Raw genomic sequence first — 23,106 nt, forward strand, 5'->3', positions numbered from 1 at the left:
GGCGATTGACTGCAAAGCTCAGGTCAGGACGAGTAAGAGAAAGATACTGGAGAGAACCAATGGTGCGTCTGTATTCAGTGGCATCACCACTAGCGGAACCATCATTAAGCAGGAGTTTAGTAGACACAAATATTGGGGTATGAACTATCTTCACACCAGCCATGTTTAACCTGGAAAGAAGATCATGAATATACCAATTCTGTGACAGAAATAAACCTTACTGAACGAGAATGACTTCTACCCCGAGAAAATAGTGTAAGTCACTGAGCTCTTTTAAAGAAAAAGTTGAACCTAAAGAGTTAACAACATGCTGCAAAAAAGAGTTGTTATTGCCGGTGAGAATTAAATCATCAATGTAGACCAATACATAGAGCAGAATACCATTTTGAGCATAAATGAACAAGGAGCTATCTGACTATGAGTTAAAGAACCTCAGGGCAAGAAGGCTGAAACGTAAAGCAGTATACTAGGCTCTAGGCGCCTGCTTGAAGCCATAAATGGACTTCTAAAGAGAACAAACATGATGAGGATGAAATTGATCAATGAAGCCAACAGGTTGATGCATGAACACCTGCTCATTTAACTGACCATGAAGAAATACATTGTTAATATCCAGATGCTTGAGAGACCAGTTATGTGATAGTGCAACAGAGAGGATGAGACGAATAGTGGTTGGTTTTATGACTGGGCTGAAGGTCTCAGTATAGTCAACACCCGACCTTTGATTAAATCCCTTAGCTATAAAACGTGCCTTGAAGCGGTCCATAGTACCATTAAGATGACATTTAATCTGAAACACCTATTTACAGCCAATTAAATTGGTAGCAGAAAGGCGAGTGACCAGACGCTAAGTGTCATGAGATACTAAGGCAATGAATTCTACTGCCATGGCCTTACGCCACCTAGGATCTTTGAGAGCCTGAAAGACATAGGTGGGTTCTAATGGTGGGTCAAGAGGATGCTTGGTGGTGATTGAGAGTTGCTTAGGAAAAAAGATATTATTTTGAGCTCGGGTGACCATGGGATGTGTTCGGCCAAGAAGTGCAGGGGCAGCTGGAAGTGAAGAGACAGAGGAGGATGAATTATTGAGAGGAGAAGATGAGGGCATACCTGGTATAAAAGAAGGAGGCACAGTTGCTGCACCATCATGCACGAGAGGTGTGGTGATAAGAGTCTCTAATGGAACCATGCAAACTGGAGGAACAGAAGGAGGAGGGGAAGATGCTTGACACTATATGGCAGAAGGAGGATCGGCTGAAGGTGGTGCTATTTTGAAGGGAAAAATGCTTTCATCAAATGTAACATAGCGAGATAAATAAATCTTACTAGTGTGAATATTCAGACATGGAAATGCATGTTGGGTGAGGGAGTACCCAAGAAAAACACAAAGTTGGGATTTAGATTAAAATTTATTTTCACAATATGGAACAAGCCATGGATAACATTGACAACTAAAAGTGCACAACTTTTTGTAGTCAAAAGCCCGACCAAATAACACTTCAAAAGGACTTGGACGTGAGTGTAATTTAGTGGGAAGACAATTAATAAGATAGACTGATGTGGCTAAGGCATAATTCCAGTAAGTGGAAGGAGCCGAAGCATGATGTAAGAGAGTCATACCGGTGTCGATAATATATCGATGGTGGCGTTCAACGATGCCATTTTGTTAGGGAGTATGTGGTGCAGTAGTAAAATGACTAATACCACGAACAACAAGAATAGGTCTGAGTTTGATAAATTCACCACCATTGTTATAATAAAAAATTTTAATTTTTCTAGAAAACTAATTTTCAACCATAGTGGTAAATTAAACAAACTAGCAATACTTGGTAAAATGATCGACAAAGAGTACATAATAGTGGTAACCATCAACAAAAGGAACCGGTGATGGTCCCCAAACATCAGCGTACAAATATTTGAGAGGATTATGACTTGTGAGGGAAGTAACACTAAAATGCAATTTATGGGATTTATTGCACCGACACGAAACATACGATAATGAAGACTTAGAGGAGGACACAGGTAAATGATAACTATTAATAAGAGAGGATAAAGTTTGTGAACTGAGATGTCCCAGCCTATGATGCCAGCAATTATAAGAGGTACGAGTTCCATCCAAAGTGATGGCATTAGCTTGCAATGAAGGAGAGTTCCACTGGATAAACTTTATCTTCACATCTACCACGTATGAGTACTGTCCCCGTTTTTGAATCTTTCACAAGATAAAAAAAAAAGGGTGAAATTCAATAACAACATTGTTATCAAGAGGAAACTTATGAACGAAGATCAAGTTTTTATAAATGAGGCGCACATGCAAGGTTTCTTTCAAGTTAAAAAGCGAGAAGGAGAAGAGACAGTGGTGGAACCAATATGAGCAACATGCAAACCTATACCATCACCAAGAACCACCTCATCCTGGCCATTATACTCAGAGTGAATGGAGAGATTAGCCAAGTCAGACGTGATATTGTGAGAGGCAGCAGAGTCAAGAAGCCATTTGTCTTTTTATGGAGTCGAAGAAGTAGTATAATTGGCAGTGGGTGAAGACTACAATTTGATACAATTCTTAGTAGTGTGACCAGGACGGTCATATATTTGGCACAAAATAGAGGGTTATTTGAGAGAAGCAGTGTTGGAAAAATTCTGTTTGAAATGATTTTTATTGTTTCTGAAACACGGATTAGAGGACCTTCGTTAAGAGGTGTTTGCAATGACAACCAGTGTTAAAAAAGAGTGGCATCCATGCGTTTGAGATATTGTTCATGGCCAATTAAAAAGTCATGTAATTCTGCAAAGGATAAGGCAGTTTCTCTTGTGCGCATAGGTGCCACCATATCTCTAAACTTAGAGCCAAGTCCATTAAGCACATATAATGTCAAATCATCATCTGAAATGGGTGCATCAATCAGAGAGAGTTCGTCTGCATTTACCTTAACTGCATGGAAAAACTTAGACACCGTGCGAGAGCCCCTTTGTATAAGAGTAAGGTCTTCTTTCAATTGCATAATTCTAACCCAATATTTGCTAGCAAGCAAGCGGGCAAGATGTTGCCAAGCATCACGGCTTGTTGTGGTCATAGCAATAAGGGGCATAACTGCTTCAGAAATAGAAGCAAAAATAATATTTAGCAGCAACTGGTCCTGTCTATTCTAATGTGCATGAAGTGCTACAACAGAGGTAAAAGAGTGTGCATCAGGTGTGGGAGGGCATTCAAAAGTGCCTTCCAAATATTTCATTAGATCATATCCAATGAGAATAGTGAGAAAAATTGCACGTCAGGAAGGATAATTTGAGGATGTAAGTTTGTATGGTAATTGGCTGGAGATGTTGATGGTAACGAGAAGGAGTAAAGATGCAGTAGACTCTGAAAAAGAAGTAGGGTTACTACCGATTGCTATAGAGATAAAGAGTGTTTCTAACCTCGTGATACAAAGAAGGTTCTGATACCATAAAAGGATTTCATGAATGATTTTGGTGAATAACTTAATTGATATTCATTGAACAGTATTGCCTATATATATTACAAAACGTGTAACTATGTAAGGAAAGCTAGTAAAGAAATATACACGAGTGCAACTATTTAGGAAACATAATAAAACAAAGGTGCTAATCATAGAATAAGATAATTGATTAGCTGAAGTCATGGTGTAGATCCATGATGAGCTGAAGTCATGGTATTTTTCTTATAACTAGATTATTATTTATCAGAGTTTTATCATTAATAGAAGTTAGCTAGTTAGATAAAAATAAACCTTAGTCATATAAAAAATAAGTCTTAGTCTAAATAAAACTCATAAGGATATATATAGCCACCTTAAACATTTATAAATATACATAAGTAAATAATAACGAGAAAAAGTTAGCTGTGTGTTTTAATTAGAGCAAAACCAAAGCGAGTTTTGTTCAACATCTTGTTCTTATCAAAACTTGGTAACTTCTTTTTTTGACTAAGGCTTGGTTTCCCTTCTTTTCCCTTATAATTGCAGAGCTGCTTTCGTTCGTGGTAGAGCCAGCTATCCTTCAAGAGTCTAGCTCAGCCATATTCATCGTGCATGGAAGTATGATCATCACTGAACATTCTTTCTCCAGTTTAATGTGCCAACCAACATCATTAAAAGTTTTGATTTTGTCGTTATGAGCAGGTTAACTTTCATACGCTCCTAATTATCTAGTAGAGAATGAATAACAGCTTGTACTTATTTCTCACCGATGAAAGTATCATTAACCTAGTGTTTCCAATTTAAGCGCACACACACATCAAAGTATCATTAACCTAAACACATAGACAGTCATCAAGTCTACATTACAGTAGTAGAAATGGATCGTCATTAACACTATACAACATTGAATTGCCATGCTAGGCTTGCTGCACCCAAGAACCTTGGCCTTCCTAGCAGGAAAAGTCCCCTTTACCCTTCAAAATGTTTATAATACTAATCTTTATAAATCAAGCACTTTTGAAACCTCACATGCTTATAACTCATGGTAAAAAAAATTCAAACTTCTAGATTTAATCTACCTATATATAGCAACAACATTCATGTAATATTTCATGATCTAATTCAAATTGCATAGAAAGTTACTGTTAATAATCATTCAAGAGTTCAGAGAACATTTTCATGGCAAAACTCAAATCAACATGAAAACATTCTTGGAGGTTCTGATACTAATAAAGAAACACTTAAAAGAGTACAGTGATGGATCTTTCTTGGTTTCTGATTGGATTATTGAATAGCTAGTTATAAAAGTATGTTGCATAAATAGCTAATTAATGCAAAACCACTCCATTGATTAAACGACGATGCCTTTTAATTTAACTTTAGAAAATACCAGTCATTTTTTAATATAATTTGGAGGGTTGTTGGAACTGAACTTGATATTCTCTAGTTAATTGATGCCTCATGTCTATATGTGATTTTGACTCTTTCGTGCCCCATAATTTTTTATGTTTCAATTTGGCTGGAAAAATGATTTGTTTTTTTGGTTAAGGAAGAAATAAAAGAAGATGAGACATCATAATCATAAACCATCCAAAGAAATTAAAATTTTCCATGGCCCCTTCTTCCATCCTGTTGTACACAATGAGTACGTGAGTTGTACCCTTAGGCCCTAGCTAGCTAGTATTGATTTGCTTACATATATTTTGAACCACGAAGAAGTGAGTACTCGACTCGATGTGAACAAGCAAAAACCAAACTATATGATGTCAGCATTCAAACCCTTTCGATTTTTTCTTTTTATCCATATGAGCTGATGGTTATTAGAAATGCTGAAATTATTTTGAAAATTAGATTGGTGATTATCAGTAAATATTTAAACCCTTCTCAAGTTCTTACACCTAATTTAGGGCAAGATCCTGTGCGCAAAGCTGTTGATCACAAACTCACAATGACAGCAAGATAAGTGACAAACTAAATCTAGCCACAAGTTTCTAGCCTTGGAATCTCTTGTTCTCTCAATTTATATCATCTAATTGGTTAAGAAATAATTACATTATGTGTATCAATTAACTTTGTGGTCACGGCATGTACCTTTTTATAAATGAAATATTAATATAAATGCCTCTTTCACTTAGGTGGCAAGAATATATCAGTAATTTGCAAGAGTACTTAACAGAAGAATGCATTTCTTTATATGGAGCTCGAGGTGTGAAAGCTAGCAAGTTAAGCAAACTAATTGGAGCTCGAGGAGTGAAGGGACTTGGAGTTACGACTCCATTGCCGCCTAAAGGTCATGATTATCTTAGCGTAGGGTTTAACAATGATGCCAGGCGGTTCATTGTTCATACAAAACTGCATTGTGATGCAGGTTTTTTGGAGCTTCTCTATAAATCAGCTGAAGAATATGGTTTTGATAATGAAGGCATTCTGATGATTGCATATGAAGCAAAGGATTTCGAGGAGTGGATGATTACTAGGGCTAAGGAAAAGGTTACTTGGGTTGAATCCGCCTAATCTCTAGATATATAGCAGCCGGTTTACTTTAATTTGTCCTCTGGGGTAAATGGAGGGCAGTGCTGGTTGATCTTGTGTACACAGATTCCTTTTGTGTTCATCATATGTACGGAGATTACTTTCCGAACATTACATTTTGGAGGATTTTATGTCTTACTTTTATTGACTTTTGGTTAGATTGGTAAAAGTAAACTTCCCATGAGAAGAATTGTGACCAGGGAGCCAGACAAGAATTGGTAATTAGCTTAGCTTAGCCCTCTAATTTTTGGATTTTAGGTAATCTGAAGATTTGCCTAACTGAAAGTCGAAACAGCTCGGGTGATTTAGTGCTAATCACTATCCTGTCCGGTAGATTGTGTCTGGATAACTAATTGCTTATCATTAGAGAGCACAATTTTGGTGCTAATGGAATTAGAGTAATTTGTGGATGATGGTGGATTTGCTCGTTTTTAATTACCATTTTTTTATGAATAGTTTATTTTCTTTCAAAGCAAAGAGTCCTTAGGTGTTTATTATTACCAATATTTTCAAAAATTTGTTTAGGGTTAACTATATTTATGTTGAAGTTAATTTGTAATGCAGGAGAAAAAAGTGCTAATAATATGAATGTGTTTTGCACGTAATGAAATATGTTAATAATATATGTACTTAATATAATGAAATAAAAAAAATATAACCTGAAAAAAAAAGTTGTGAACACCAATTAATTATTAAAACAAGTTAATTTTCATACAAAAAAAACAAGAAATAGATGTAAATACAAATATTGTATAAGAATAGGATACAAACTCAATAACTATGTTCAAATCTATTTTTCTTTAATTTTATGAAAATTAAAATAAATATTCAAAAGAGATCGAAGAATTTAAATTTTTAAGGAAAAAAAGTTGTTTCTACCTAGAGAAATGAAAATTGGTTTCCAAGAGAAAGGGAGCCAATTTGTGGATTTAAAAAGAAAAAACCCTAATGCATTCTTAAGTTTTATTTAATTATTTATTGGATATAGACGTGTAGTTTAGTCTATTTGTCACATCTGAAAATTTTTATTGATTTTATTTGTAATTTTCTCTAAGTAATCTAGGATCTAGATAGATAATAATTAAACTAAATATCATGAGAAAAAGAATATTAGATCTGAAAAAAATAAAAAATCTCTAAGCCAATTGAAAGGTTTTATATTTTATTTAACTCCAATCTAAAATTATAAAACTTATCTCATGATATCATTAGTAATTATAACAAAAGCTAAATGATGTTAAGAAATTATTATAGATTAAAAGATCTTTTACTATGAATTGTAATAGTAGTTTATTTTTAATTTCATAGCTTTTCACAAGATGTTTTTTTGGCTTTCTTTTTCTTTTTCTTCTCTGACAAGTAGGTGGGGCTCGCACTATTAAAAAAGTATGTGTGGCGCTTCTTGGTGACTAAAGTTAGTCATTCATCGTCTCACTAGAAGCGCAATCATACCCTCTTCCACATGGTGTATCGTGTTTAGATAAATAATGATTAGATTGTCGCTAGAGATCAATTATTTTTATTGTTTCCTTTCTTTTCTCTCTCTCATAATTATTAAATTGCACATTAGTTCTCTTTGTTTCTTATTTATCAAATTAGACATGTTTTTCATATCTAAGCACCTTGTATCTGGCATGGTCACCAAATAACTAGTTTGCCAGACCCAAGTAGTTTAAGTACAGACCCAAGCGTTTAGGTCAAAAAATTTAAAATTGTTCAACAACATTATTGGACTGCAAAAACAAAGGTTTCCTTATTCAAGCAGGACTTTTCATTTATATGCGGTAGAACTTCACTATAAATTTCTTTTTATTTATGCAACTTATTTTATAAATTTGTTATATTCAAAGAGGAAAAAAATAAGAAAAAAATATTGAGTTTTAAGTGATTTATTTCAAGTTTTCACAAATAAACTTTTTTTTTTTGTATATATTATAGATAAAAATATTAATTTTATGTTTTCATGCTAGTGTTGGACAATTTTTAAAAGTTTCATGCTTTTTAAAATTTGAGAAGTTGTTGAATGATCTAATTGTCAAAATTTGTTACAAAGAGAGTTTATTTTACATTATAACTATTAATATATATGAAAATTTAAAATATATGATCATGAAAAAAAAAATTAAACTTTTGAATTGATATATTATATTGTAGGAAAAGAAAATATTGTATATGCAAAGATTAAAGGCTTAGGATAAGGCTGACTTTTTATGTAAAGTTAAATTATCATTTTGAGATTTGATTGAAAAAATTAAAGCCCTAGTTATAGGGGCATTTTAATATTTTTATAGGTTCATTGGTCATTAAATGTTTAGAGGGAATATGGTAGTCTTATCATGATTATTTGTATAATAAAAATATTATTCTACCCTTAATGTTAACAAAATCAAGACATATTGTGCGGGGTTTTTCAATTTTTTATAAATTATTAAATAATTAAAATACATCTTTAGCCTTGAAAAAAAAAAAGCTTTGCACATGTAGTATTTTTGTTTTTTTATACTATTTTTTGTGTAATTTTTTATAATTATTGGAGATATTTTGATATTATTTTATTATTTTTAAATTTAAAAAGTTATGTTAAATTTATATTTACTTAAGTCTCATCTAAATTACTTAGCTGTGAAGATTCAAATAATAATCAAATATTTTTAATATCTTTTTTATATTTTAAAAATAATAATATCAATGCGCTATAAATCGCAATTGCGTAACAACATAACAACATACCAGTTATCATAAATTTGTATTCAAATAAATGGTTATCTTTTTCTATTTTTTTCAAGAACGGGACAAGCTGGAAAAAAAAAATCTAATCAAAAGCTTGGACTGTGGAGTCTGTCTTTCATTATATGTAAGATAAGATAAGATGATCCATCAATCAATCTCATGGCCAGAGAGGGAAGTCATGAAGTCATCTGATATGAAGATGAGATCCCATATCCTGCCAATCTACGCCAGCCATACAAGTAGCTTCCACCAGACTCGATGTGTTCACGAGTGTCATAGGATTTTTTAAAAACATTATTTTTTATTTAAAATTAATTTTTTTATTATCTTTCAATTGTATATCAAAAATCAATTTTAAAAAAATATTTTAAAAAACATCATAAGTAATTTCAAGCAGCCCTCATGTTGATTTGCTATCGATTAAAATTTTAAGGTCAGGTGGCACTACAGGACACCATATTTTGTGACCAAAAGTCGTGGCTAAATGCAGCAGTGATTGGTTGAGATTGATGCGAATAGACATGCCGACGGTGACTATTAAGTGAATGTGAACAAACAAGAAATTGACAGCTTACCTAAGATTGCAGCTGGCAGACCAGTATCTGTCATTCTGAAGAGCAACAGAGCTCATGAACACAAAATTACAACCCAGAAGGGCTGGCAAATTCTGCGTTTTCAAGGCTGCGTCTTGAGTTCTGATGCCACCCAGGAGGCAAAAAGGTGAATCCTGTGGGCTAGGCCCGTGGTAAACATGCCATTGAGCACACAGATTATAGACTGCCTCCTCCTGCTGCTTCGAGCCCCTCATGGTCCCATGTCTCCTTAACAATTGATTGAGCTTTGTGTTTCTGCTTTCATGCATCATAAAAGGAATCATTTTCACCTTGGATCCGTCTGCTTCTCCTCCTATATTAGTGATGTCAAATGGAAATCTATGAATCCTTTATGTGCTGAATCTTCAGCAGAGCGAGTGGTTGAGGGGTTTTTTATTGTGATCCCAGCATTTACTAAATTGACATGGAATCTATGAATATGAACAGAGAAGATGAGTGGTGCCGAAGATTCCACGTATTCCTATCTCACTACAAAATTTGTGCTAATCTTTTTTTCTTGAAGACCCCTTAATGAAACCATCTGAAAAATCTAATTGTTTTTTGTTTCACTAAAACTAATAAATAGATCTATGGCTAGCTGTTGGTTAATTAGATGGGGTGTTTATGAGACACCTTGCCGCACGAGGGGCTTGCTATAGGAGTCTTCCAGCTCCCCTCCAGTTTCAACTTTCAATTGTATTCGTTTTTCTTAGAAATTTACTGCGGATGGGAGACACTTTGTTAAAAATATCTGAAAAAGAAACGTTTGGTAAATGCCGTGTCAATGCATGAAATTATAATAGCGGTTTTTTAAAAAAAATTATTTTTTATATAAAAATATAATAAAATATTTTTTTTATTATTTTTTTAAAAAAATTAATATCATTACATAAAAACAATCTAAAATTATAAAATAATAATTAAAAGCAAAAAAAAATTTATAAACACTTTTTGAATACAAAAATAAACACATTCTGTAGTATACTTTTTATCTCCATAAAAATTAAACGCGTTCTGAAAATATCTATTGGCTCCACTTATATATGAGTTGGAGAGTACTACTTACCTATTTTTTATGTGTGTGTACTAGATAGATGGTTCGCGCTATATTGCGAGCCAATTTATTATTTTTTTCAATGTAAAAAAAATATCATGATGATGTAAATATTCTTAAAAAAATAAAATATGAGATTATAGTTATTGACTTGAATGGATTTAATAAGGTCAGTTAATTTAATAATATGATTAGAAAATAAGATATCAATAACAAATAAAATAAAAAAAATCAATAACAATTTAATGCAAAAGATGAACGACTGTAAATATTATGAAAATATATCCTTACAATATTACTAAAACATCTCAATAATCTTATTTGTTAACAAAATAAAAATTAAATGAGAATAAGATAATTTTATAGAAAAAAATTGAAAAAAATACATGAATTTCAATTCCCAGCAAACAAAATGGTGAATGACAATATTGAAAAGAAAACAATTTTCATAAACAAAAAAAAGAAATTGGCCTGAGTCTGTCCAAGCCGGCATATATGTGAATTCTTAAAAATACATTCTTTAAAGAAACTAGACATTATAATTTTTTATCATCCAACTTGAGCAAAAATAAACTAAATCTATAACCTAGTTGTGGGACCATGATAACCCCATGAAAAGCAGGCTTAATAAAATTACAAAACTCAATTCTCAAATCAACATAATATTAAAAGGTGAAATTGAAACAAAAATATTTTAAAAAGAAATGAGAAAAAAAAAAATCTAACTCAATACTATTGAACTTATTAAATCCACGACTTGAGACATGATATTGTGATAATTTTTTATAAAGAAAAATTAAAAAAAAATATCAATTTCCAGTAAACCCTATCACACTATGACGTTGAGACTCTTCGAAGTTGAGGGAGAAATAATATCGAGGAGAATTGGGAGTCACCACCTAGTAATTAAAGGAGATTATAAGTCAAAAATGTATAATGGTTCTAGATATTCAGGTAAGGGGTTAATTATACTTAATAAAATAACAAAGTCACCCTTACAACATCCTTTCTTATAAAATATTACATTTACTATATGTGTTTCTTTCAAATTTGTCTTTATGATTATTGTAATTATTCTAATTATTTTAGCTTTTTTATTTAATTTATATTTATTTTGTGAAAAAATCAACATTGATCCTTAAAAGTAAGAAACTCATTGATTTGGTTATTCATAAAAAAAATAAAATCAAGTCTTGACATCAGTCCATTTTAGAAGGATACTTGTCATTTTGGTTGTTCATGAAAAAACTAATATTTAGTCTCTTATAGAGACTAGTCTTTCATGACATTTTAACATTGATCCTTATAAAAAAAAAAAAAGAGTTAATTATGTCATTTTCAAAATAGGCATTGGACCTGTTATAGACCAATATTTTTCAAGTTTTTCCTAAAATCATCATTTTCTTTTAAAATCCAAGAAAAAAATTTGACAATATAGCAAGAGCATATTAAGAAAGGTTTCAAATACATGGAGAAACCAAGGTAAAGTTTTAAACAAATTTAAAAAATTAGTTATACATTTGTATACCCAAGATTGAAAATAGCATGACTAAGCTTTTCATCATCATATAATGATAATATAAAGCAGCAGAGCATATTTCTATAGTTTTAATGAGAAAATGCTTAACATAAAGAACCCACTCAAATCCATTATCATTAAAGCCTTGATTAGTAGAGTTTATAACTACTTTTTATAAAATGATTAAATAATCTCACTGACTAAACTCTCATCAATGTTAAATAATAAATAAATAAAAATTATATTTGAATAAAAGAAGCAAATGTGATCAGATAACAAAACTCATAGTTACAAAGAGAAAAATCTCTTCAATACAATCAATCTCTTACAAGAACATTCAAGAAAAGCACTAAATGATTTATTCATAATCGTTTGATATTTTTGAGCTCATGATCATATCTTTGACCACCACACATTTTAAGGTGTTGGTTACCATTAAGGGAAAAGAATTTGAGCAATAATTACCTCCAATGAAAAATAGCATGAACACCAAGAATCTTATCAAATTTTGTCACTTTCACCACGATCATAGTTATGATAATGAGGAATGTCATGCCTTGAAAAAAAAAGATATAAAGATTGATTTTTAGGGGATTCATCCAATAATATGCAAGGAAAAAAATGTAACCTAAAACAATAGGGAAATATCCAATGATGCACCATCCAAGATCTTATAATTTTTAGAAATTGTATTTCCATTATCTTTTGAAGTTTTCAATAAAAATAAGTAATACATCTTCATATCTTCAATATCTCCAACGAAAATCTTCATAATAAGATCTCTATATCTCTAGATTTGTCTCTAATTTCTTCAACAAAAATCTATATGGTGAGATCTCCATTGAAATCTTCATATCTCCATATATTATCTTCTTAAACAATGCTTACATATTGCTTTCACATAAAGTATTCTCTACTTTATAAATAATAATTTTCTCAATTGTGAGAGGAATAAAAATACTAATCAAACCCATATCTCTCTTATAAATAAATACTGATCTTTTTTTAGGGACGTTAACAAAAATCATAAAAAAATAACATTAATTATACAAAACAAGTAAGTTTTTTCCCTTGTTTTTGATTTTTAAATATTTCAAACATGATTATTTAAAATATTTAAAAGTGTATAAATGATATTGTGTGTGTGTGTATAAAAAGATCATTTGGATTAGTATAAATAAGCATACATGCTAGTTATTTGATCTAATCCAAATAAATAACCACCTTTATCTACCAAGAATAAAAGGTTATGCTTCACCTCCCCCCGTCCTCCCTCTCTCTCACACATACACACTTTCTTACATTCAAAAATATGATTTCTCTCTCACAAACATTTTCTCTCACATTCCTTCTCTTTCTCTATACTTCTTTTCTCAAACACACCTTCTCCCCTTTCACACACCTTATCTCTCTCTTTATTTTTTTTCTCTTTCCCGTTCTTGCTTTTTTTCACCCTCACACAAGTCACACACCTCAAGATATTTATTCTCAATATATTAGTGCTACATTATTAAGTACACATAAAATTTTATATATAAAGAATACATCACTTTTCTCACCTAGTAGATATTTTTTGATCTTATATAGAGCAATTAATCACTAGCTTCTTTACAAATAGCATAACAAGTATCACAACCAAACATCAATCTCTTTACTAATATTATCATTCACTGGTAAATATAACTTCATGCAGTATGTTGTATATAACTACAACATAACTTTTCATGTTTCATGAAATCAAAAAACATGGTCAAAATTTATAAATATCTTGATCATCAGGTAAGTAACTCCAAAATAATTCACCTTGAGCCATTAGAAGTAGAATTAAAAACAATTCAACAAGTTTCATACAAAAACACCTATCATTTAAAAAAATATTTTTCTATAATTTTAATTTATTTGCTCTTCTTGTATTTTATTTTTCCCTTCTATGTTTTACTAGCTTAAGTAATGGATAGTTTATTTTTTCATGAGGAAATTTGTGTTGCACGAAACATGAGCCTATAGAGAGAAGCTGACATTTAAACTTAATCACCATAGCGTAAGAGGCAACCCATGAAAAAATTCATTATTGTCTAAAGTTCTCATGACTACATCGGCTACCTTCTAAACTGGGGGAGCTTAATCCCTTAAAGACAATAGAACGCCACATCCACATGGTCCAAAAACTCAATGGTAAAATCTAATTGTTTTTATTATTTATATGTAAAAAATATAATTTTATAATGGAATCATTTGCATGTCCTTATATATTAATGATACTATCTCACTTATTTCTCAAGGAAAAAAAATCAAATAATTAAATTTTTATTTATTTCACCAATATTTTATTGGGTTCTTTGTCACACATTGTAATGAAATTAAATCCATCGAAAACACTGGAAAGAAAACTTATAAAAATGACAATGAATCAAAATATGTTTTCTATATCTGTAGTATAAGTGTTGCAATTAATGGTGTGCAGGTTTTGCAAGTTTTTCATTTATTTCTCGTGTATCAATTTTTTTTCTAGGATTTTTCTTCTTTTTTTTCAAGATTTTTAAAAATTACAATTTCTTTTGGTACATGTTTCAGTACTTGTGAGGGACATCTCCAGCATTAAAAGAGAGAGAGAGAGAGAGAATACCAAAAGGGTGTTCATGTTGTGATATGGGATAACATTTGAATAGATGATGACTCACTTGATTGTTTTTTTTTTTAATTAGTGGGAGAATTAACTTACAACATTAAAAGAAAATGGATATTTTTATGGTATTTTTCTATTTATATAACTAATGAATCACCTTAATATAAAATTCAAATTTTAAATTAGATGGTTAGGCGTGTGACAAACAAAAAGTTGTTGGTTCAAGAGTTTGGAGGAATAACTATTTTTTAAATTATGATAGATGACTTGTTGTTTATTAATTTTGTTTTTCAAAAAAATAAAAGGTGAACAACTTATTATTCATATTTTTAATTAAAAAATATAGATAACAGGACTTGGTATGTAGGCTTAACCCTTTGGTGGTTTTTTGTTTTTGTTTTTTTTTTACTTTGTTTTTTTACACTCCTAAAAGCATTTGTTGGATCCACTTATTTTTTAGTTTTAATATGCTTTTTAAATAGTATTATTAATTTTAATTTAATAGTTTTTTTTTAATTATTATGTATTTGATCTTCAAATAATACTAATAATAATAGGTTTTTTATGAAATTTTTATTGAAATAGTTTGTTTATTATTAGAATGTCTAAACAGATTTGGAACCTGATTTTATAATATTTATAGTTTTTTTTTTAGCTTTCAATCACACAAATTATAAACATACTTTTTTATTATTATTTTTAATTTTCTTTAACAATCATAAATATTTAAAAAAAAAACATAAACAATATTTTTAGATAAAAACATAGTATTGGGTCACTGGCTAAGATAAACAAGATATGTATTAATAGAAAAATTTATCTTTTTGAAAATAAAAATTCAAGACAACTATGAGAAAATTAAACTCCCCGCAACATAGACTATTAACCCTTGACAACTGAAGCTTCGAACACTGACATTCCATTCTGTGAGTACTTGGGTGGTCTTTGTCAAAAAGTTAATTATGTTCCTTAAACCACATATAATAGCATCATCAAGTATACAATAATCATTGTGGATGCCAATAGAAGCATCTCGAACCACCCAATCATTTCCATTTATATTATATATTTTCCTAACTCTTTTTTTTCTGTAGCAGTTAACCAGCCCTGCGTACACTCAACAAACTTATTCACATTTCTAGGTCCACATGTTCTATTCCTTGCTTCCTAAGACTAATAATTAATTATAAATGCTTTGTGTATTTTGGTGCTTAGCCAATTGTCCCAAATTTTATGTACGGAGTATTGAGTATAATAATGAACATTTGCTTCCTAATTTTTATCTGCAATTGTATTGAGAGCAAACCTAAATATACCATGTTTTTTAAGAATTATATGGTATTTGAGAATCGGTAATAGTTGTTTTTTAAAGTATTTATATATATATATATATATAATTATTTTTATTTTAAAAAATTATTTTTAATATCAGCAGATCAAAACAATTTAAAATTATAAAAAGTTATTTTTAAAAAAAAATGCATTCAACTACAATTTCAATCAACATTGTATGTATAAAGAAATTTTAAAGATATTGCGGTATGCTCCCTCTCTCAAATTTTTGAATTCAAATTTTGAGATTAGTAGTTAAAAAAATAAATTATTTAAGTGTACCAGGACAATATAAAAAATATGCTTTTAAATTAAAAAAGAACTTAATCTCGTGTGAATTAATTTAAGAATACCCTTTGTTATTAAAAAAATCAAGTACATAAAATAAAGTTATTACTCACCACACCCACTTCATGCTGAAGGAGTAGGTGAAAGGAAGTAAGCGCTTGCATGCAGCACAAGTCTTATTGTTTTAATTTTTTATTAAAAAAATATTAATAATTTTATTAATAATAGTATATAGTTATTAGAATTTTGATAAGATTCAAAGAGAGACCATGAGATGACTATAGTAGGAACCATTGACCTTTATAAAATATCTCAGTTAACCAATCCTCTAACTCATCAATGGCGTGGTTAATGTCAATTTTTAAAATGTTTTTTTGGTTTAAAAGTATATTAAATAATATTTTTTCAATTATTAAAATTTATTTTTCATATTAACGTATTAAAATAATTTAAAAATAAAAAATACTAAAATACTAAAACTCTAGCATAAACGCAACACCAAACAGATACTATATTTGATATTATTTTTTCATAAAAAATATCAAACAAATCTAAATATGTTTATCCCGCAAGAAAATGAAAAAGATTCTAAAACACAATTCAAGATTCGTTTCCAGTAACAGGGCCAAAACAAAGGCAAGTTATCTCATGTCTCGTTTTATAATAATTATTTTGTGAGTATGATTGCTGTCTTAAAAATCTCTATCTAAATTATATTCAGATTGATAATATACAAGATTTTCTTATTTTTAATCTTTTTTTAAAAATCATTCAAGATCATAATTAAGTAAATGAGCCTTAAAATTAAAAAATTCTTAAACTGGGTTTAAGGGCATTTTTATTTTTTCATTATTGTATTTTTGGTATATTCATGTTCACTTAAGAATTATTTGGTAATTTTTAAAACAAAAATACAAATATTATTTAAAAAAAATAACATAAATAGTTGTGCTAAGCCCCGCAATCAAATACCATCTTCCATGATAATATTTAAATATCTCAAAGCCTCATACATGATGTAATATCATGTATCGTCAATAGGCCTCTGGTTTGATGTTAATTGCTTTTTTTTTTTATCTCTTTCTTCTTCTCGTGTTTTGCGCTTGGCACTTCAACATTTTAAAATAGCTCTTTAATTTATTTATTTTAAATTTGATTTATATTTTTATTTTATTTTATAAGAAATAACTTATAAAATTAATATTTTTTTCAATTTCATCTGGTTTTAGTTTTTCATATATTAGATTTAGTCCTTATTTATTGTTATTTATTTTATTGAAAATAATTTTTAAAATTAAAATTTTTTTATGATTTCATCCACCTTTTTTTTCTATCAAACTTGATCTTTATTATTTTGATTGTTATTTTTTTATTTTAAATTTTTTTAAATTAATATTTTTTCAGTTTTATCTTTAACATTAAATTAGTTGGAAATTGAGCTTTTTTATTATGTTCAAGTCTAGATTTCAAGAGTTGTGAATTTCAGACATTAACTCATGTTTAGGATATTCGTCCAAGTTAATTTGGTTTTTTTTTCTTTTTTTAAGTTTAAATTTTTTAAATTTTATCATTCAATATTTATTTAATTAAAGATTGATTTCCTTTTTTTATTTAATTTCTATTGGATTTTTTTGTTGATTTTAAAAATAACTTAGGTTGTCTCACCCTTTAATATTAAGTTATTAGATAATTAAAATTCATAATTTTTTTCAATTTGCTTTCAACATAGATGTCTTGATATTACAACTAAGTCATAGATTTTACATGTTGTCCTGGATAGACTCGAGATAGGTTTTTATTTTTTTATTTTTTTAGGATTATATTCTTTTCTTTAATTTCAACCTTTATTTTTTTATTAGCTAAAAATAGAGCTTCAAATTTATTTATTTTTATTTTCTATGGGGTTCTTGCATTCTCAATTAATGTTTTCTTTGTTATCTAAATATCCTTCAACATTTGATTTTTAAAAAATAATTTTTTATTTTAATTTTATCATTTAACTTTTAATTAATTGAGAATTGGTCTTTATGTTTCTTTTTTTCTTTCTTTGGTATTATCTTAATCTTATACCCATGATTATAGGGTTAGTTGTTTAACCTTATTTGACTTAGTTTTTTTATCATGTTTTTTAAATAAAATATAGTTTTATCTCTTAACATTAAATTATTTAATAATTGAAATTTATAATTTTATTTAATTTTTTTGATAAAATTACCCCAATATTGTAATTAATCTACATATTTGACGAGTTAACTTAGATGAGCTCATATGAGAGGTTCTCTGTATTTTTTTTTTATTGTTAGTTTTTTTTGCCTTTATTTATTGTTATCATATTTTGTTGTGTTATTAAATTAGTCAAATTTGTTAAACTTAATTTACTCAATGTTCCGAATCTCATATTTTGTATTTCTCTTTTAGAAATGTACAGATGACCTCAGTATTTTCTTCTTTATTTGCTAGGGAAAAAAGAATGGAATACAGGCGGGTCACCATGTATTAATTCTGGAGAAAGGGACAGTAAAGCTGGCGTCACATCTAAGGAAGCAAATGTGCCCCCACCACCCTCGAACCGCCATGCTCATGGCTTCTTCTTTTTCTTTATACAAGTTGCGCTCCCAAATCCTATACTGTATTTTAAGAAAATTTAGTTTTTTTTAATGTTTTGAATCATGGTGATTTTAAAAGTAATTTTTTAAAAATAAAAAATATTATTTTAATAAAAACAATACTTTAAAAAATAACTGTAAAAATACTCTAAACAATTTTAGAATTTAACAGTTTCCAACAAAAAAAAAAACATGTACATTAAAACATACTAACTACAAGAAGATCCTATTGATTTGACTGCCAACCTAAACCATACATGTTGCCGTGGTCCTGTTGTGATTCATTTGATCTCACGCTGCCTTCAAGCATAAAGATAAACGTACAAGAGATAGGGAGTGCATTAATGGCTTCTAGAAGCTTAAAGAGATAAAAACTTGATTTCATGACCTATGACCTAATCTCTGTATACTTTTAAAAAATTTAGAAAAAAAAAACCCTAGCTAATCACCTTCTTTAACAGCACAATCCACCATTAAGCAAATGGGTTATCCTCACAATCAAGCTCAATTAGTACAGTACTTGATTATTTTCCTTTGAATGCCTCTAATATTCTTTTACTACAGCAAACTTTTACCATCACCGTCATCATCAGCAAGTGTAATAGAACTCAGCAAGCTCCTCCATGGACCCCAACTGAGAGCCACCACTCTCAAGCATCCACAACAAGTGCTCAAACAAAACAACCTCACAAGCAACAACAACCACTTGATTATCTTCTTCATCACCAGAACCAGCACCTGACCTGTCCATTAAACCCTGGAAAAGAGGATGACAAATGACATCGGAACGTACAAGATACCTCCTCCTTGACTTTCCAACATAAACTGCATGAAGTCCATTTGAAATCTTGCCATCGACGTGATCTTCAGACTGATCATACTGATCATGATCGTTGTTAAAAGCAGCAATGGAGCTATTTGTGCGGCCTATCTTGGTGAAAGATGGCAATCTCTTTATCGCGGACTTGAGCTTTGTTAACTTGGAAAACTTTTCCATTTATCTATCTGTGTGTCTTTGCTTTTCCTCGTATATCAAGAAATACAAGAAAGGCAGAGGATTTTGTGTGGGAAGAAAATCGAGGGTCTGAGAGAGGAATTGATGAGGAGAAAGAGAGGGGAAGGTTCCTATATAAAGGAAGGGGCTGGAGGAGAGAGAAGAGGAACAGGCATATACGTGCATGGCCCACTGTTTGACACATAACAGCTAAGAGCTTGTTGCTTTGTTTTGGCCTTTGGTGGGTGCTTTTGGTCGAGAAATCTTTATTTTTACCTTCCTTTTTTACCCGCTGACATTATCTCCTCGTATTTGCATTTCAAAATTATTTTAGAAAAAATTTCATTTTTTTTTATTTTTTAAATTAATTTTTTTTTTAGTTTTTTCAGATTATATTATATTAAAAATAAATTTTTAAAAAATATAAAATATTATTTCAATATATTTTAAAATAAAAAATACATCACAATTGTGTATATCTGGTTTCCAATTTAATACGGGGGGGACCTGGCAGTTGCAATCCCACGTGAATGAATCTTAACCTAGTGGTTCAAGATCATATAATTGCCCTTTTCTCGTAATGTTTGATGCTACCCCTTAATTATGTGTCTCCGCACAATTAAAAGAAAAAAAAAAGATTTGAAAGTGTAATTAAATTGATAATTGAGATCAGAAGCAAACTAGCCAGTAGGGGTGTTGGTTCTCTGTTTTAATTAGTCAAATATCGTTCGAAGCTGTTCGTTGGTAAGAAGCCAATGGTTCCCATCTGTAACACCAACTGGTTCTGTTCTTAACACCAACTGGTTCCCATCAGAACAGAACAGAACTCATGCCTAATTGTTTGGCACTTGATAATTTCAACTAATCAAAGAAGTTCTTGTCTCAATCATTGTCTTAATTATATATTTTGATTGCCGACTTCTGATTTTGTGATAGTAATATTGATTTTGTAGCTAGATATTAATTAATTTACAGGAGAAAAATTAATATCACTCTTCCAATCTAGTTTTTATTGAAAAAATCACATTAGTTCTTGCAAGTAATTATCAAACAAGGAAAAAATTAAAAGGAAAGGGTGGTTTAACCAATCTCAAATATTGTAACTCTAGATATATTTATATTGTGAATTATAATAGTAAAATGATTTTTTTTCTATTTCTCACCATAACCATGCCATTTGTCTTGACTGTTGGGATAAATGTGTCTTTTCAAAAATTCTTGCAAAATAAATTATAAACTTAACATTGAAAATAAAAAAATGTTATTATTGAATTAAATGATACTTTTATAATTGAACAAATATAAATATTATTAAAAAAATAAATAAATTACACATTGCAAGTGCCAACATGTTGAATTAAGTCTCTCCATTCAATTAATGCATATACTATACAGACCTTCAGCTTGATATAAGTGATCTTGATATCAGTGATCTTTTTATTTTATTTTTCATCACTATACAGACCTTCAGCTTGGTATCAGTGATCTTTTTATTTTATTTTTCATCCTTGATTTTCACACTTAAACCTCTATATTTTTTAAAAGCAATCCTTCAATTTATATTTTTTTTTAGATTTACTTCATGTTTTTTTCTATTACTATTTGTTTTTTTTAAATGATTTTTTTAATTTCATTCCCCTTTAATTTTTTTTTATCTATCAAATTTAGTCTTCATTTTTTTTATTGCTATTTGTTTTTTTTAATCATTTTCTTGATTGAATTTATTTTTTTATTTTACCCTTCAATATTTTTTTTATTTTATTTTTATATCAAATTTGATCTTTATTTTTTTATTGATATTTCTATTACTTTGGCAATTTTTTTAGATTTAAATATTTTATTTTATTTTTCAACATTAAATTTATTGGAAAATAAGCTTCTTGGTTAAACTCAAGTATAGAATTCCATGAATTACGAGTTGGGATATTAACCCAAGTTTAGGAGGTTCGTCTAGGGTTAATTTATTCTTTTTCTTTTTTCAAACTTATGCTTTTTTTAGTTTTATCTTTCAATATTTATTTAATTAAAGATTGTGTTTTATTATTTTTTATTATTTTTTTCTATAGAATTTTTCACTAAAAATTGTGTTTTATTATTTTTTTATTTTTTTCTATAGAATTTTTCACTAATTTTGAAAACGACTCAAGTTATCTCAAATCTTTTTATTTTTCTTATTTTTCACTTTATAAAATTTTTCATTATTTATTTTTCAAGACATTGCTTTAATTATATATACAACTTCTTTTGACGTCGTTATACAATCTTTCATTATAGTATTAGAACCATCATGGTGACCTTTTTATGATGATGGGGTAGTGCCCACAGTAAAGCGGTAAGGAACTTCTAACAAGCTTTTTTTTTTTTTTTTTGCTAGTACTTTTTTTTGTTTTTGCTAGTATAATATTATCAATTTAGTTTTTATAATTAATTATTGTTTTTTTTGTTTATTATCTATATTTTTTTTATCATGTTATTAAATTAACCAATTTTATTGGACTGAGTTAAGTAAATGACATGTATCTTATATCTTTTTTACTTCTTTAAAAATATTGATATTGTCTCAATATCTTTTTCCAAGTAAACAAAAAAAATTAACTTGCCTATGGAATAATGCGGGTAACAAACTAGTTAATGATTACGAGATTATTTGATATTGTGGTAATGATTGTTTTTTATTTAAAAATATATTAAAATAATTTTTTTAATTTATTTTTTATATGATTATATCAAAATGATATGAAAATATAAATAAATAATTAAAACAGAAAAACTTAATTTTTTAAACATATTTTTGAAAAAAATAAAATAAACATACTCTTAAACTGTAGCGTGGATGAATTTATCTGTAAATTATGAGTTAATACTACTTACTATTGAATGAAGAGTAAAAAGAATTTAATGAAAACAGAAATGAAGCTTCGATTTCTGGTGATCCAAGGGACCTCAGGGATTAACCAGGTCTAGGTTCATGATTACTGCAGAGGTGCAATCGTTATGACTGGTGGCCCAATCAATGGTACGTTGTGTGTACCCGTTTACTATGGTTCCGAACACCAAGACAGCTCTCGAGCATGGGGTGTTTGGTATTATAGTTTAATATGATTTTTTAAAAATTTATTTTTTATTTTAAATTTATTTTTCTATTTTTTTATATGCTGATATTAAAAATAAATTTTAAAATATAAAAAAAATATTATTTTAATATATTTCTAAAAAAAAAAACCCCTCCAATTTTATATTTATATTTCTATTGCGAATTGGTTTTTTTGTTGGATCTATTGTGATAATTATCACTAATTAACTAAAGCATCCTCAACTCGTTTAATTTATAATAATTAGCACAAGTGATTAGGACTAGCCATAAGATATGATTAAGGAGGTCACACGATCAA

At 29.2% G+C, this 23,106-nt stretch overlaps 2 protein-coding genes across 2 annotated transcripts; one reads left to right on the top strand and one right to left on the bottom strand.

Annotated features, from left to right (window-relative positions):
* Positions 1-5,558: 5,558 nt before the first annotated feature.
* LOC105142628 (uncharacterized) lies at positions 5,559-5,954 on the top strand. The gene has a single exon (XM_011050347.1). It carries the CDS (start codon positions 5,559-5,561, stop codon positions 5,952-5,954), a length of 396 nt encoding a protein of 131 aa, XP_011048649.1.
* A 12,930-nt stretch (positions 5,955-18,884) lies between these two features.
* LOC105142596 (uncharacterized) lies at positions 18,885-19,833 on the bottom strand. Its single transcript, XM_011050299.1, has one exon. The coding sequence runs from the start codon at positions 19,715-19,717 to the stop codon at positions 19,310-19,312; it is 408 nt and encodes a 135-aa protein (XP_011048601.1). The 5' UTR covers positions 19,718-19,833; the 3' UTR covers positions 18,885-19,309.
* Between the last annotated feature and the right edge of the window lie 3,273 nt (positions 19,834-23,106).

The sequence above is a fragment of the Populus euphratica genome, unplaced genomic scaffold (assembly GCF_000495115.2).
Source record: "Populus euphratica unplaced genomic scaffold, PopEup_1.0 scaffold209.1, whole genome shotgun sequence".
Taxonomy (NCBI): Eukaryota; Viridiplantae; Streptophyta; class Magnoliopsida; order Malpighiales; family Salicaceae; genus Populus; species Populus euphratica.